Source organism: Melanaphis sacchari, unplaced genomic scaffold, assembly GCF_002803265.2.
Source record: "Melanaphis sacchari strain LSU unplaced genomic scaffold, SCAv2.0 Contig57_pilon_pilon, whole genome shotgun sequence".
NCBI classification, from domain to species: Eukaryota; Metazoa; Arthropoda; class Insecta; order Hemiptera; family Aphididae; genus Melanaphis; species Melanaphis sacchari.
In genome coordinates, this window is record NW_020271408.1 from 18,981 (window position 1) to 36,418 (window position 17,438).

Genomic DNA, 17,438 nt, shown 5'->3' on the forward strand with positions numbered 1-17,438 from the left:
GTTGTTTAGATTGCCATTTACTTTACACAATTTAATTTTCAAAATATTTCGTTTATTTTAAGGCTATTTATAGGCATTTGAAATATTCATTTTTTAAGTTTTTTTTTTAAATGTCGATAAAATATTTTTGGGTGGGTCAAAAATTTTGAAAATTTAATTAAAAGTTCCTCATGAGTTATTCTTATTATCTTTCAAAAATCATAAGAATAAATAGGCACGTTTTTTTTATTAGCGTTAGAAGTTCAAATATTTGACAAAATTCGTCAAATTTACTAATATTTGCAAATTATTTTGTACCTAGTTAAAATTGTAGCAAATGTTTTACCAAAATTAAAAAATAAATTATTTGTATCAAAATTACAACTTAAATATAATATAGTATATCCTAGGCTGACAAATCATCTCCGTTCAGAATTGTTTTTCGTATACAATGATAAAGAAGAAAAAAAAAAGAAAAAGAATTAAACACACATCATTGTAAAAACAATACATTTATCACCCCGTTCAGAATCTACTCGTAAAATGACGTATAATATAAAAAATGCATACAATTTAATGTAATTATTTTTAAATTTTTAAAAAGAATAATTATTAAATTTTTAAATACGATTTCATTCAACTAACCTGATTGTTTAACCCATTCTTTTGCCTGATCTTTATTCTTGGGAAAACGAAATAACTTAATATTTTTATCATTTCATTTACTTTTACCACAGTTATAAAACATACATTTATTGCCTTTCGTAGCCATGATAATATTTAAAAAAATTGGTGAATTAATCGTGTCACCGCGGCTCGTGCAAACTGCAGAAGTGCTGAGTTAATAATGTTGTAATAATGACAATAATGTAACGTAATAATAATTTAATTATGTCAAATTATTGTGTTTGTGTTAAATTATATTTACGTTATATTCTTTTGTATAATAGACATTAAAATAGATTTTTGTCCACAGCGTTAACACAATATAGTTTGTGAGCGTTGACGATTGTTTTTATTTCATTATTCATTTATTCCATATCGCAATTTATTTTTAGTACTAATCGCCCGAACGCCGCGGCCGATCATATTCCGCCGTACATATTCCCAGACAATTTGATTATTAAGGTTCGGGCACACAGATGCTGATTGAAGAAGTCAAAAAATATGTATTCTTATTCGATACATCTCACCAATATTACAAAAATGTTGTAAAAAAAGCAGAAGCATGGACTAAAATATCGGAACAACTGGGAATAACTAGTAAGTGTATAGTCTAATATAGTATAGTATAGTAAAATATAATAGAATATATACCTCTAATTTTATTTCTTAATTTTACATTCATTGTATTTATGGTAATTTGAAGGTAATACGTATTCACAAATTATTTATTGTATTTTTATTCACTTGTAGTAGGTAGTACGTACTCAAAATGAATTAATCTATTCTATGGTACATACGTATAGGACCAATACTATAGGACTATAGGTAATAGATTTTATAATATATTGCCAAGTTCAATTAGGTAATTCCTATTTTATAGAAATATTTTATTTTTATTTGCTTTGACAGACAAAATATTTTGGTATTTAATTTTATTACACGCTATTGATAAAAACTGTATACATATTCGTAAGATGAATTTATTAATAGTTTATTTAATAATAATATTACCGAACAGTGTACACCCGATATAGAAATAAATATTGAATACTAAACTAAAATGCTAGATAATATTATTTCATTTATTTAAAATAACTCGCAAACTGTTCTCGAATTTCAAATGCAGCCGTATTTGTCCTTCGATTAGTCGATCTCATGTCCGATAAAGCTCGAATAGTTTCAGTTTGCTCCTCACTTTCAATGAATGTGTTATTATTTTTAATCATAATGTAGTTATGTAGGCAGCATGCAGCTTTCACAATGCATTCGGCAGTTTTAACATCCGTTTCTATTGATCTTAGGAATACTCGCCACTTCATAGCTAATATACCAAACGCATTTTCGACCACACGGCGCGCTCTGCTTAGTCGCATATTGAACTTTTTCTTTTTTACGTCACTTATCATAGTGGCTTTAGGATAAGGTCTCATCAAATAAGTTTGGAGAGCAAAACCTTCGTCACCAATGAATACGTGGGGAACAGAATTATCGGTACCTGAGAGTGGCTTCGAAGGTAGAATAGTTTTTCCATCAATGTACTGCTGAAAAAAAGCGGAATTTTCGAAAATAGCGCTGTCGCTGTGACGCCCATAGCTGCCAATATCAACTACCATAAACTTGTAAAACGGGTCTACTACTGCTAAGAGAACGATGGAAAAAAAATTTTTGTAGCAGAAATAACTTGAGCCACTATTATTAGGACATTTTACTTTAATGTGCTTTCCATCAATGCTTCCTAGGCAGTTAGGAAATCCCCAAACTTTTGAAAATCCCTCCACAGCTTCATTCCATATCTGTTCAGTAGGTGCAGGTAAATAAGTTGGATGTAGATTGTTCCAAATTTCTTGATACACTTCTTTTATAATTTTTGAAACAGTTGATCGTCCCGTTTGAAAAGAAAAAGCAATACTTTGGTGGCTGTCACCGGTAGCTAAATATCTAAAAAATTAATAAAGATTCATAAAATAGTTTTTAGATTCTGAGCGGAGCGATGAATGTATTGATTTTTTAAAAATCATTTTAAGTTCAAATTTAGACAAAATTTATCAAATTTTAAATTATTTTGTAGTTAAAAATTTATAAAATGTTCAACTTTTATAGCTATGGATTGAAAATTTAAAACAAGGTTCAACGTAAATCAGAGGCGTATTTAGGGGGGGGGGCGACGGGGGGCAATCGCCCCTGGGCGCCAAAAGCTAAGTCTCTTAAAGGGGCGCCGTGGCTAGAGGTTAAATTGTTTTCACAGTGAAATTATACATATAATAAAATAAAATAATTTTTTTTATTTATTGATTTTATTGAAAAATTGAAAATTAATAATTAAAATAATTAAATTATTGATAACAGATTAGTGATAATCTGTATCATAAATACTATATTATCATAGAATTTATTAATATTCTACACAGCTCGGCAGCTCGGCTATAAATAGATGTTTGTTAATCTATCAATTTTATTATTTTGCGGGTCTGTTCCATACTTCCATGATAAAAATTATTAAAAATAGATTATTTCTATCATGGTCTGTCCATTTCTTGTCTCGTATGTAGTATGTGTAAATGTTGTTATGTGCTAATCACTATTTATGATTATTATTTATTACTGTAGGAAATGCGACAGCGACATTACAGTATTTCTAAACCACGTTTTAACGTTTTTACCGGCCTATTGATTCACCGTTAGTATTAGTGTATTATATTCATCAAGTAAATAATTTGTGTTTTTTTTTTTTATTTCATTTACTTGTAAAATACTGTGCTAATAAATATTACCTACCTATTTGATTAAAGAAGACATTTAAGGTTTGTATTAAATTTTTTCATTATAATATTAGTATTCACTATTCAATTTTTAAATTTGCTTGCGGCCTAGCTAGTAGCTTATTTATTTGACAATTGACATTCTTACAGTTAATTGTAAAATGAAAAATTGTATAGGTAGTGTTATTACAATATTGATTAACTTATTATTTCTTGTTGCCTAAATGTTTAATCTGTACTTTTTTACAATTATAAGCTTACTTTACCAGCTAAATTGCTTATTGCTTTTGATTTTGCTAATTTACCGTACTGCTACTGTAGGAAGATGGTTAAGAAACATAGTGGTGCTTTCTATCGGCAAAAAAAGAAAGAAAATGCTTCTGAAACTGCCAAAGTATTAGCTAAAACGCCTAAACTGTACAATTATTTTCAACAAAATCCTCCAAATCTTACAAGAGAGAATGTCCAGAATGATAGTAATTTTTAATTTATATATATCATTATAGATTTTATATGTATTCATACATAATATACAACTTGACATGTTATAAAAATAATAATTAATTTTATTTATACATATTTAATTTTATTAGACCATAGTTTGAGTAATGATAACGCTGTTTCACAACACTGCTCTAGTGCTCATTCCCCTGAGTAAGTTATTTAAATTTATAAGCCAATTATAAATCTATTTGAATAAAGATGATGATTGTATTAGTCAACCTGAAAAAACTGAAGTAAATGAGCAGAAGATTGAACTACTTCGTACAATAAATTCAACGTTTGATAACACTGTCACTTCAGAGTAAGTAAACTCACAAGTCACATTTATGCTGGTATTGGTTCATAGTATAATAAATTAATAACCATTGTTATTTTAACACTTTGCATTAGTCTTACTATTGATAACAAAGTTAATGATCTATCAAGAACGGAAGAAAACCATTATATTATTGATGAAGTACATGAAAACCTAGTAACTGTTATTCCTAGGTAATGATACTTTCTTTTTTTTTTTACAATAAATTTATACATTATAAGTAAATACATTTTTAAACTTTGTTTGTTCAGAGATGATCCAACATTGTGGATAGTGAATGAAACAACCAAAGATTATTTTTCATTTAATGGCTTTAATCAAAACCTGGAAAACAATGATTTTTCAAAATCAAAAAGACTTTCTACAAAACGAATGCGGGGTGCTCAGCGTTCCTATTATAGATATTTCAGTCTTAAGTTTATAAAAACTAAGTTAATAAATAATGAACCATTCAATCGTACATTTTTGGTATATTCGAATAGTACCAGTAATGTTTATTGTGCACCTTGTCGATTATTTGGGAGTAAATCAGTTTTTGCTACAGTTGGTTTTAGTAACTGGAAGAAAGGAGAAGAAAAAATATCACAGCATGAAAATTCGATTTCACATAAATCTTGTGTTCTTAAAATGTCTCAAAGAGGTTCTGTATTAGAACGAATTGATAAACAACTTATTTTACAAGTAGAAACAGAAAAAATGTATTGGGAAAAAGTGTTGACAAGAGTAGCAGCTGTTGTAAAATCGTTGAGTTCCAGAGGACTTCCATTGAGAGGACATGATGATAAATTTGGTTCTACTCATAGTGGAAATTTTATAATGAGCTTAGAGCTCATAGCTGAATTTGATCCATTTCTTTCCAATCATATTGCACAATATGCCAATAAAGGAAAAGGAAGCACATCTTATTTATCTTTTGCAAATTTTGAACAATTTGTTTACATTATGGCTGAAAAAGTAAAAGAAACTATAGTCAATGAAATTAAAGATGCAAACTATTTCTCTATAGTAGTAGATTCAACGCCTGACATTTCTCATACCGATCAATTGTCATTAATATTCAGATATGTAAAAAAGAATGGTGAACCTGTTGAAAGATTTTTACAGTTTTTTGCCAATGCTGGACATAAGTCTGAAGATATGGCTGATGCAATTTTTATGGCGTTAGGAGCAAATGATCTGAATATTAAAAATTGCCGTGGCCAGTCATACGATAACGCATCTAATATGTCAGGCATGTACTCAGGACTTCAGGCAAGAATAAAAGAAGCGTGTATCCATGCAGTTTACATTCCTTGTGCTGCACATTCATTAAACTTAGTTGGTGAATGTGCAGCCAGTTGCTGTACACAGGCAAATGATTTTTTTTATTTTCTTCAAAATACCTATACGTTTTTTTCTTCTTCAACTAACCGTTGGAATGTATTAAATGAATGTCTTTCAAAATCTGAAAGTTTAACGGTTAAGAGATTATCAGACACTCGGTGGTCTGCACGCCATGATGCTTGTCTAAGTCTATCTCGAAATTGGAATGAAATTATAAAAGCTTTAAATATAATTATACATAGTTCAACAGAAAAATCAACAACCAAATGTGAAGCCAAAGGTTTATTGAAAAATCTGAAAAGTTTAGAAATGGGTATACTAACAACACTTTGGAATGATATATTGGAAAGATTCAACTGTATTAGTAAAAAACTGCAGAGTGTTCACATTGATTTAACAACAGTTGTGACTTTGTACAAATCATTAATATATTATATTCAAGACTTACGAAATAGTTTTGCATTCTATGAAAAATTGGGTAAAGAAAAATCTGGTGTAGATCAATACAAAATTGAACGAAAAAGAAAAAGGAAAATGCCTTATGGAGAGTCAAATCAAAATAATTCAACATTTCAACAAAGCGACTCATTTAGAGTAAATACTTTTACAGTTATATTAGATTCATTACTTACAGAGCTAAACAAAAGAAAGAGTGCTTATGATAAAGTTAATATAAAATTTGGTTTTTTATTTAATCTTACTAAGTTGCCACTATCCAAGGTAAGAGAACAAGCCATACAACTACAATTAGAATATCCAGAAGACCTGGGTTCATCATTCTCTAATGAATGTATTCATTTTCGTAGTCATTTATTTGGATTAGAAGATAATAATTTGCCATTAACTGTTTTAGATTTGTACAAAATATTTAAAGATCCTAATATTTCTAGTTTGTATCCATACATTGAAATAGCATTACGAATGTATTTATGCAGTCCGGTATCAAATTGTTCAGCAGAACGATCCTTTAGTGCACTAAAAAGAATAAAATCCTACTTAAGATCAACTATTGATAATGACAGACTTAATTCATTGGCTATACTGAGTATAGAATCAGAAATTACCAGTTCTCTTAAATATAAAAAAGTAATTGAAGAATTTTCTTTACAAAAGGCCCATCGTAAAATCTAAATATGTAATCATAATTTAATATTTTGTTTATTTTTTATTAGGTATAACCTTTATACTACTATATGTACCTATATTTAATTTTATTCCTTTGTAACACAATTATGAAAAAAAAGTGTAAAATCTAAAATTATTATTTGTTATAGATATTATTATAAAGTAAAATAGTTTAAATGTATTAATTGTTAATAAATAAAATTTATTAATTTAGTTATTTATTGTACATTTGGTAATAATAAATTATGAAATAATATTAACTATATTTTCAAAACATCAATAAATTATTATTTTACTGACAAATTTATGGTAAATTGCTTTATAATTATATAAATAATTGTCTAAGATTGACTTTTTTTTGTTAAGAATAATAAATAATTAGAGCAGGTTTACAGTGGTAAAATAAAAGTGTTCATTTATCACTTGTGCAGAAGCATAAATGAAATAAGTAAAAAATATACATATAATATATATATATTGAGATATAATTTTTAATGACAAAAAGTAAATTTGTAATTAGAGGTTGCTTAAAAGGGAGCGCCAAAATGTTTGTACCTAGGGCGCCAAAATTGTAAATACGCCTCTGACGTAAATATGTTATAATATATTAATAACTTTATTCACAATAATATCATTGTTTAATATACTTAGTAATATAGGCTGACTGACCGTCTTCGCTCAGAATAATTTTTCTTATACAATGATATTATATCATTGTATTCAAATTTAACACAATCCATTACAGTAAGTCACTTGTAACCTACTGTACAGCAGAGCGACTCCCACTTACCCACCCTTTTTTAATATATTATTATCTTTTGTAATTTTAATCTCTCTATTTTATTTTATTCTATTCAATCTCGTATTGTTTTAATGTTTTTCAGGTGAATTGGCCAAAACTAAATGGAAAAATTTGCGTGATTCCTATATGAGATTCAAAAAAAGTGTAAAAGGAGAAACAGGGCAAGCTAAGAAATACCATAAATGGCCATGGAGTAGCCACATGGCATTTTTAGATGATACTCTCAAATGTCGTCCTCCAAGCAGTAATATACCTGATATGTCAATAGGATCACCTAATAGACCAGAAACACCACCACAGGCGGCCAGAGTTCAGATACACATGAAAGTATTATTTCTCCAAGTACCAAACAAATGCCACCCCCTTTAACACCACGGAAAAAACTTAAGTCACATCATGAGTTTAATGACGTTGAAAAAGTTATCGACTATTTGCAAACAAAAAAAAGAACACAACTCGACGGTACTGATCATTTGTTTTGAAGTTACGCGGACACTTTTAAAAAATTTCACCCTCAAATACAAGCTGAACTTAAGATGGAGCTTGCAACATTATTCGCAAAAACTGAATTAAGAGAGCTACGTGAGCAAGTAAGACCAATATATTATAGTGACAATTCAGCTACTAGTTCCCCAAATTCTCAGTATAGTTTTGAATCACAGAGCCAGCCGGATAATCTTTCGTATACAACGACGAGGGATGTTTATGAAAATGCGAGCAACATGGTTATTGGATTAGGGTTGCCTAACCCTAATCAATATATTAATTAAGAAATTTGACTGTATAATGTTAAAACTAATATGTTTTATTTTAACTTTACAATATTTTTCAATTTTAATAAATAAATAAGGTATAATCAGTTTTTTTATTTTTATTTATCTTATAATAAATGTATATATATTTATTATTAGTTTAACTTTTGTTATATGTTATTTTGTGAAATTTACCTCAAACAAATAGCTAATCTTTCTCTTGACTCGATTGGTTCTCTCCAGTTTGTTGGCAATTTTGAAATATTTTCTTTTACTAGGTCATGTAATTCCTCGAAACACTCTCGTGACATGCGAAAATATTGAAAAAAACGATCTTCGTGTGATTGAAGTTCAATACAAAGACGATGGTATTCGCCAAATGATTTTCTTTTCGTATTTATTTCATGCACCCAACATCGTCTTTTTCTTTTGTTTTGAAGGGCGAGTAGAAGAAGAAGTTGCTCTTCGTCAGAACTTGACATATTGAATAAATAATAATATAATGAAAAAAACACTGAAATATATCATTGATTTGTTTGTAACTATATGACTACAACCGCAGGTGGATATGTGACTGGCAAATATCATGTTTTTAGGCTAGACCGCTTATGAAACAAACGCATGGTGTGTGGCGTCACCAGATCGCTGACCGCCGCAACAATCCGCGACCGCTGACCGCCGCGACAGACCGCGTTCTGTGTGCCCGAACCTTTATTGTGAATTATTTTTCGATATTACAAATAAGTGCGCTATCTATTGAGACGTTGTGATATTAATTTACATGTTTCTATATCACCTATACCCGTGGGCTATCTATAGTATATTTAATCTATGCCACATACCTACTGGATTGTGTTAAATTTGAATTTAGTGATATAATATTATATAAGAAAAACGAATCCTAACGAAGACGAAGAGTCAGCCTATGACATATTATAATAATATATATTTGTAACTAAAAAATAATTTAAAATTTGACAATTTTTTTTCAAAATTCAAACATAAACAACTTATAAAAAAAACTTGTGCACGTTGATTTTTAATATTTTTCAACTGCTATTGTAACAATAATATATGCAGAAGCCTTGAATTAAATTTTCACGCTTCTTGACCCAACAAATTTATAATTACTAATTTATCAACAACTATAGAAAAAGAATTGAAAATGTCCGTAAACAGCTCAGAAAAGGTGAAAATTTTTTGAAAATAGTATCAAGTATAGGAATTGATATAATAGATATATATAGTAAATTATTAAAAGTATCTACAGTTATTCGTTTTTTAAATTACAACATAAGAAAATCGCTAAATGATAAATAGAGTGAATATCCAATGTTGTAAAAATCTGAATTTCAAACACTCATAAAAATTAAATTTGTATTTCCGGTAGATATTTTTTCATAAAACTAGACAAATTTATGAAGAATCTTGTACTAAATTTTTAAATTTTAGATTTAAGATTTAAAAAGAAAAATTGTTATGAATTTCTAACAAAATAATTTGCACATTTTTTTTATTTTTACGTATTTTCTATTCTGTGATAATACACAGAAATTTTGTTATTTTCTATCAAACACAATTCGCTAATGCCTAATACATAAAACAATAATTTATATATTATTTACAAATATATTTTACCAATATTACGTATTATGTAATTTATTAATTTATATTGTATTCGAAAATGTACTCGCTCTTTTAGTCTAAACTATCTATGTCCTATACTCATTCATAGATAGCTAGATGTATATAGTATCCTAATCATGAGTTTTTTTTTGTAATACGATTTGAATAAATGTATGATATGATAAATAATCCATATAGCCTATTATATGGCAAAGGTCAATCATTCGCTTGATCGGTATAAATTTTATATTTTTATTTGTTATCAACACTTATCGTATTCACGTCGTCGCCCGTCGGAAACATGAAAGAGGGTGAGTATCTAAATAATAATTATTTAATTATTCAATTATTGATTATAAATGATGACAGTAAATATCAAAGTAAATGAACACAAATATTGTCATTTTGTCCAACTGTTAACATCAGTAATAACTTAGATTTTCGCTAGAATTTTATTATGGTTTTATATTTTTTTAAATTTTTTTTAACGTGAAAATGGATTAACCTAAAAAAACAACTCATCGCTTCCCATCAAAAAAATTATTAGTTAAAAAATCGCCGAGTTCTCGAGTGATGAATATTCTAAGAATTCGTGCCAAAACTAAGTATAACTATTTATTATATTATTATCAAATATGGTTATTAATTTGACTAAATTTGTGTGAACAAAGTTTCAACCCAGATGTCGTAGAACCTGTTGTGGAATCATTTTTCTTAGGTGCTGGCAATCAACCACCATGCTCATCGAGGGAAACGATTAGGTAAAGTTTTAAAATGTAATAACTTATTGTAGGTTGCTATTTAAATTTATTTTAATTAGATTATTATAAATAACATACCTACGTATAATAATAATAATTATATATATACGTATGTTTTAGTGTTATTATTTTATAATAGCATTTTTTTTTTTTTAAGTCACAATTCAGAGACTGTAGAATCTGTTGTGGAACCTTTTTTCTTAGGAGCTGACAATCAACCACCATGCTGATCGAGAGAAACAATTAGGTAAATTTTAATAATTTATAGCCATCTAAGTTTTATTGTATGAAAACTAAAACTATAATTATTTTTTATTTTTTATTTATAATACATATGTTTTTTTAATTTTTTAGCAAAATGGTGGATTTGAGGGATAATGAAATTAATGATTGGGGTACTGAAAAAGTTATACATAACTTGACATTTGACGAATCTATATCTAGTAATCAAGAAACCTAGTATGATTTTTAATTTAAAATTTGATTGAATAGATGAGTCTACTAAAACGCGAATTTGTTATTATTTTTGAAAAATCAGCGTATTTTATCCATTTCGAATATTGTTTATAACAGTTTTAAAAATTAAATATTATTATTTAAATGTTATAACAAGCCATGCGATGTAAATGAAAGTTCGGGAAGACGAATAGTGGATATACATTACGTTTTTAGTCAAATTAAAAATAGTGTTCATCAAGGGTCATTTGATTGTTCATTTTTGAACGTGACATTTATTTCTGAAAAAAGACACGGATTTAAATCAACATTTAGGTTTCAATGTGATGTGTGTAACATTATTATGTTTATTAACTCAGAAAAGTTGAAACCTGAAACCTTCTTGCCGATTAACGATGCCGTCGTAAACGGATCAATAGCATCTTTAATTGGTTTTACACAATTATCAGAATTGTGTGCGGTTATGTATATCCCTTGTATGTCTTCGTCTACTTTTCTCTTAGTACAAGAATTTATTAGCAAAAGAATCCACGAAGTCGCTGAGGTGCAAATGAAAATTGCGGGTGATGAGGAACGTCAGTTAGCAATAGAAGCTGGTGAGATAGATACTGACGGAACCCCGATGTGCACTGTAGTTGCTGACGGACAATGGTCCAAGCGCAGTTACAAGACCAAATACGATGCATTATCCGGAGTGGTAATATTACATATATAATACTAGCTGAATTACCCGTCGTTGCCGGGTTTAAGTATAAAAAATGTCTACAGCCCAACTTTAACCGGACGGCCGCAGACCAAGACAGACGATTAATTTTAATAGTTATATAATAAAAGCTGAATTACCCGTCGTTGCTTGGTTTAAGTATAAAAAATGTCTACAGCTCAACTTTAACCGGACGGCCGCAGACCAAGACAGACGATTAATTTTAATAGTTATATAATAAATAATAATAATAATTTTAATAGGTATATAATAAACTAGCTGACCCGGCCACGCTTTGCTGTGGCTAAATGTTCTTACACTTGATATTAAGCAGACAGTCTTAAACTTTTAAACGTTAATATCTAATTTTTTAAATTATAAATACTTTTAATTTTTCTATTTAATTTAACACCAATCGGTGCACAATGCTTTTGGTTAACCTGTCTTTAGCTAACACAAATAGATTCGACAGTTTCTCAACACGTGAACACGCAACATATAGTTGCCCATGAGAAAAACATGGATTTTCCAAATCTAAACCACAATTGGACATTGTTTGACCTTGAGATTTACTTATAGACATGGCGAAAGCTAAACGAATTGGAAACTGTAGCCTTTTGAAGGGTATGGTAGAATCTGATGGTATCATCGGAATACGTGGCAGCAGGACCACTTTTCCTTTAAACTTACCAGACAAAATGGTTGCTTCAAGAATGTTTCCGGTAATCTTTTTGATGACCAAACGCGTACCGTTATATAATTGAGGTGGCTTCAAATTACGGAGGAGAATAATGGGGGAACCAATCTTTAATCGAAGATTATGTGGTGGCATTCCAGGGATATCTAATGAATTTAAAAATTCTTTCGGAAAATTTACACTTTTATTTTCGTCAACAACAGTATCGATTGATTTAAATGACATCAGATCGCTTGGTAACAACTGTTGTATCTGGAAGTTAATTTCGTCAACATCAACGTTTTTGGCTGCCAAAATCGTCCGTTGACTAAGCCATTCATGATTCAAATAATTATTCTGTATATCCGGGAAAATACTCTGAATCAAATCATTTTTATCCTGAACAACAGTGCAAAAATTGTCCGCGAAAGTAGAGCGAGGTATAACCGGTAAGGTCTGCCGGAAGTCACCAGACAAAAGTAAGATAGCACCACCGTAAAGTTTATTATTGCTGTTTAAATCTTGCATAGTTCTGTTTAGTGCTTCAAGTGAATATTTGTGTGCCTTTGTGCACTCATCCCAAATTATTATAGAACTCTTCCGCAACACTGCAGCTATTCCACAATTCTTTTTGATGTTACACATTGCATCTGGTTTATTATGAACGTCCAATGGCAGCTTGAATGTTGGATGTGCTGTTCGCCCACCATCCTAAAGTAGCCGCAATGCCTGACGATGCTACAGCTAATGCGATTTTTTGTTGCGACCGTATTTTGGCAAGAATCAACGATATTAAAAATGTCTTACCGGTTCCACCGGGTGCATCCAAGAAAAAAAAAACCGCCTTGTTCAGCAGCAACAGCCAGCATAATCCGATCATAAATAATTTTTTGTTCTGCTGTCAGTAATAAAAACTTTTATAATATTTTTTTTTTCGATTTTTATCGATATTAATCGATTTCAAGCCCTGCTATTATCGATTTTTGTATTATTATTTATATTTTATTTTTATCTGCTAGAGGGTGCTACCGGTGTAACTCGGTTTTTGTCTCTAAATCTCTAACTCACAGGAGTTAGGTCCATACCCTATATCCTGTCTTTTAAGTTGGACCAAATTACACACGGTGTAAAAATTTCATCAGAATCGGTTAAGTGGTTTAGGAGTCCATTGAGGACAAACATTGTGACATATATATTAAGATTAAGATAATAATAATAATTTATTAAAATTTAATAGGTATATAATAAAAAATAATAATGTATGACAACAATCTTATTACAAAATTTCTCTATAAACTACATTTGATGTTTTTCCTGTTGGTGCCAAAATAACTAAATTTGTGGGCATACTGACTCTGGAGCATGCCACATAAAATTGCCCATGTGATAAACAATCTTCTCTTACATCGATCCCTGCAATTTTCAAGGTTTGTCCTTGTGATTTATTTATTGTCATAGCAAAACATACTTTGACAGGAAACTGCATTCTCTTAAATTGGAATGGATAATCTGATGGTATCATTGGTATGCGAGGAATAAAAACTGATTCACCTTTTGCAAATCCAGTCATAATTTGAGCTTCTATCAGATTTTTTTGAAGATCAGTAATACGTAGACGAGTCCCATTGCACAATTTTGGTGGGCTAAGATTTCTTAGAAGCATTATAGGAGTACCAATTTTTAATGTTAATAAATGTGGTGGGAATCCAGGAGGGTTGAGTGAATTGAGAAATTCTACGGGATAATTAACTGCATCATCTATTTCCAGCACCGAATTCACCGATCTGTATTCCATTTTTTTTGCTTGAAAAGAGCCCAATAATATTTTGTTTATTTCTCCTGCTGTATCATTTTTTGATGTCAAAATGGCCCTCTCACATAACCAGTCTATTGATATTTCTTTGAGGTTTTCGATGCCAGGATATATTTTGTATGTAAGTTCTTGTAAAGTATTAACAACAGTACCTAATCCTGTCGGCAAAGTAATTTTTTCTTCACATTCTGGATATTTTCCTTCTCCTATTTTTAAGAGTAGCTCAGAAAACTGTTCAGCAGTTTTGTCTCCTTTTAAATGTACTCGCATATTTTTGGTCAAAGAAAATTTTTCTATTTTAGGCCACAAATATGAAGACTTGATGCATGCTGCGATTTCATTAGCTCGAGTTCCTCTGGGTACGATTGGTAGAGTTTGTCGAAAGTCTCCAGCTAGCAGTACTGTGACTCCTCCCATTAATAAATTTGAATTTTTTAGATCCTTCAGACAGTTGTTTAAAGCTTCAAAGCCTTTCTTATGAGACATTGGACTTTAATAATAATATCTATATATTATCTGCTCGTCGTTCGGTTTATTTTCGTCAGCGGCACGGCAGTGCGCGGTTCGGCGGCGGTGACATGGAAGGGGAAATTTGGGCGGCCATGTCTAGCCACCGCGCGTCGACAGCTGCCGTACCGCGAACCCCTCACCCACATTAAAAATTAACTATTTTAAGCTCTTTTTACCCTTTAAAATGAGAATTTCGAAAAATCCTTTCTTAGTGCGCCTATACATAGTAATAAGTACATATCCTGAAAATTTCAAATAAATCCGTACGATAGTTTTGGCTGTACGTTGATTATTGGTAAAGTATACTTTCTCTTATATATAGAGATTATAAAAATGTATAAGTACCAGTTTTAAATTACAGTTTGTATTATTCTATAGGCAACAATAATTGGTTATAAATCAAGAAAAATTTTGTTTGTAGACATTAGAAACCGTTATTGTATCATTTGCCAAAGAGCCAAAAATAAAAAGTTATCTCCTCCTGAACATACATGTTTTATGAATTGGAAAAAAGGCGCTACTAGCATGGAAGCTGATGCCATCGCTGATGGGTTTAAACAAAGTGTAGAACTGCACGGACTCAAATACAATAAACTAATAGGTACGTTATAACGTTTATTATATTAGTTGTAATATCGATATTCCTAAATACATGTTTGACACATAATTATTTAACATTATAATTTATAATAAAAGTTATCAACTTATCGTAGTGGACTTTATTATAGATAATAAATAATGGCCCTTTCGGCATAGTTCACGATGACTGTCTTTACAGTAACATTATTATAATGACTAATTATATACAAATACTTATAATTGTATCATTTACGTGGTTAAATAATATCAAATAATATCAGTGGGTAGTAATAAAATTAAATACTCGATAAAGTTGTGACTATCTACTTTTTTAAATATATTTATAATTATTAATAAATGTAGCACAATTAAATAATTTTACCAGGAGATGGAGATTCAAGTGTTTCAAAAAGCCTTGCTGAAATCATGCCTTATGGTTGTAGGCTGCTTATAAAAAAAATAGAATGTCGGAATCATTTATTGCGAAATTATGGTACAAAATTAACGGCTATGACAATAAATAAAAAATATCCAATTCCATTAAGAAACCATATAAAGGCAAATATGTTACGTTTTAGATATGCCATAACTAAGGAAATTGAATATCGTAATAGTTTACAGGGGCAATCAGATTACGGAAAAGAAGTTGGTAAGCTGAGCGAAAAATACAAATTTTTTTTGGTATAATATTGTTTTTTAAATAATTGTTCTATTGAATTTAATTGTATTAGTTTTTATGTTATATAACTATTATAGGATTAAGGAAAGATATAAATAATAGTTTTCGTCACATTTTGGGTAGTCAATTATGTGAGGAATATTTTTGCAAACCCGCTAACCGAAATTTACTAAATGAAAAAAATATGATTAAATCTGCCGAGGAATCAGGGTTCTTGAGCGATATATCGCAAATAATATCTCGTCTGGTCACAAATGTTGATAGCTTACTCATGAATGTCGATAACAACGTGTGTGAACAATTTAATAGTGTAATTAATAAATATTTAGCGGTAAACGTATAAACTATTCACAAAGAAATGCATACAATTCTCGGGTTGAAGCTGCAGTAATATCGTACAATTCAAATGGATAATTTCTTCGGTTATTACACAAAAATATTGTTGTTGGGTACAGATCTGGAATATTTTTGATCATTCGATGATGCGCTTGTGTCACCGCGACAGCGCCTGAATATTCTAGACGCGACACCCCCTCCCCCTTTATTGATCTATCCGCGACGGTCACTATATATACGGGCCGCCGCGATCGTCTAAGTCAGTCCCTAACCTTTCTTAATTTTGCGTTGGTAATTTTCCGCGTAATTTTTATTATGTGAGCTCTTTAATTTGCGTTGACGTTTTTCCGCGTAATTTTTATTATGTGAGCTCTTTAATTTGCGTTGACGTTTGTCGCGTAATCTCTTCATCGGCTGTTGCAGTGGCGCAGTACGTAGTAAGAGTTTGTCTTATGATTTTATTAATTGTTAGTTTTTATTGAACTAATTTTATTGTAATATTGTAATTGTATTGTAATTTCATACAATTATATTTGGTGTATCGGATAATTTACATTGGCTTTTAATATTTACAATATATCTCCTTGCATAAACATTTAATTTAAATACATACAGTCCACTTGTCGGAAGACATAATATATACCTTACATTTTTTTTGGTCCTTCGGGCCGGATCTTTTGTTATTATTTATCAATATGGCTCCACCAATACATTCGAAACAAGAATTAACGCGAGCACGTGTCGCAAGGGACGCGGCGTTAAATTCAATACGGAAAATACATACATTGGCTATGGAAGCGGACACGGATGAGCATAAACGACCGATATTTATCGCACGTCACGGACATAAGAACGTACGGTTAAATTGTTTGAAGCGGAGCAAGGAAATATTCTTTCGTCACTGGTTGAGTTAAACAGGTCTGATGAATTTACAAGTTCAGATTTAGGAGTTACCGAGAATATGGAAGAAATGTGTGGAGAAATTCAAGTGGTGTTTTCGAAAATACGTGGATATCCTTCAACTACTCAACAAAGTGTAGTCGTAGAGCGCGAAAATACGTATAATTCTCGTG

At 30.2% G+C, this 17,438-nt stretch overlaps 2 protein-coding genes and 1 pseudogene across 2 annotated transcripts; 2 read left to right on the forward strand and 1 right to left on the reverse strand.

The window, feature by feature from the left end:
• Positions 1-1,727: 1,727 nt before the first annotated feature.
• On the reverse strand, positions 1,728-3,270 carry LOC112599972 (protein ALP1-like). Its single transcript, XM_025347108.1, has 2 exons — positions 3,248-3,270; positions 1,728-2,583 (listed from the first exon to the last, which is right to left on the reverse strand). Exons 1-2 carry the CDS (start codon positions 3,268-3,270, stop codon positions 1,728-1,730), a joined length of 879 nt encoding a protein of 292 aa, XP_025202893.1.
• Positions 3,271-3,729: 459 nt separating this feature from the next.
• Positions 3,730-7,843, forward strand: LOC112599973 (zinc finger MYM-type protein 1-like). The gene is made up of 8 exons (XM_025347109.1): positions 3,730-3,880; positions 3,998-4,058; positions 4,123-4,209; positions 4,299-4,397; positions 4,476-4,612; positions 4,769-5,574; positions 5,689-6,667; positions 7,557-7,843. The coding sequence occupies exons 1-8, from the start codon at positions 3,730-3,732 to the stop codon at positions 7,841-7,843; spliced, it is 2,607 nt and encodes an 868-aa protein (XP_025202894.1).
• A 167-nt stretch (positions 7,844-8,010) lies between these two features.
• LOC112599974 lies at positions 8,011-15,257 on the forward strand (annotated as a pseudogene).
• The last annotated feature ends 2,181 nt before the right edge of the window (positions 15,258-17,438 follow it).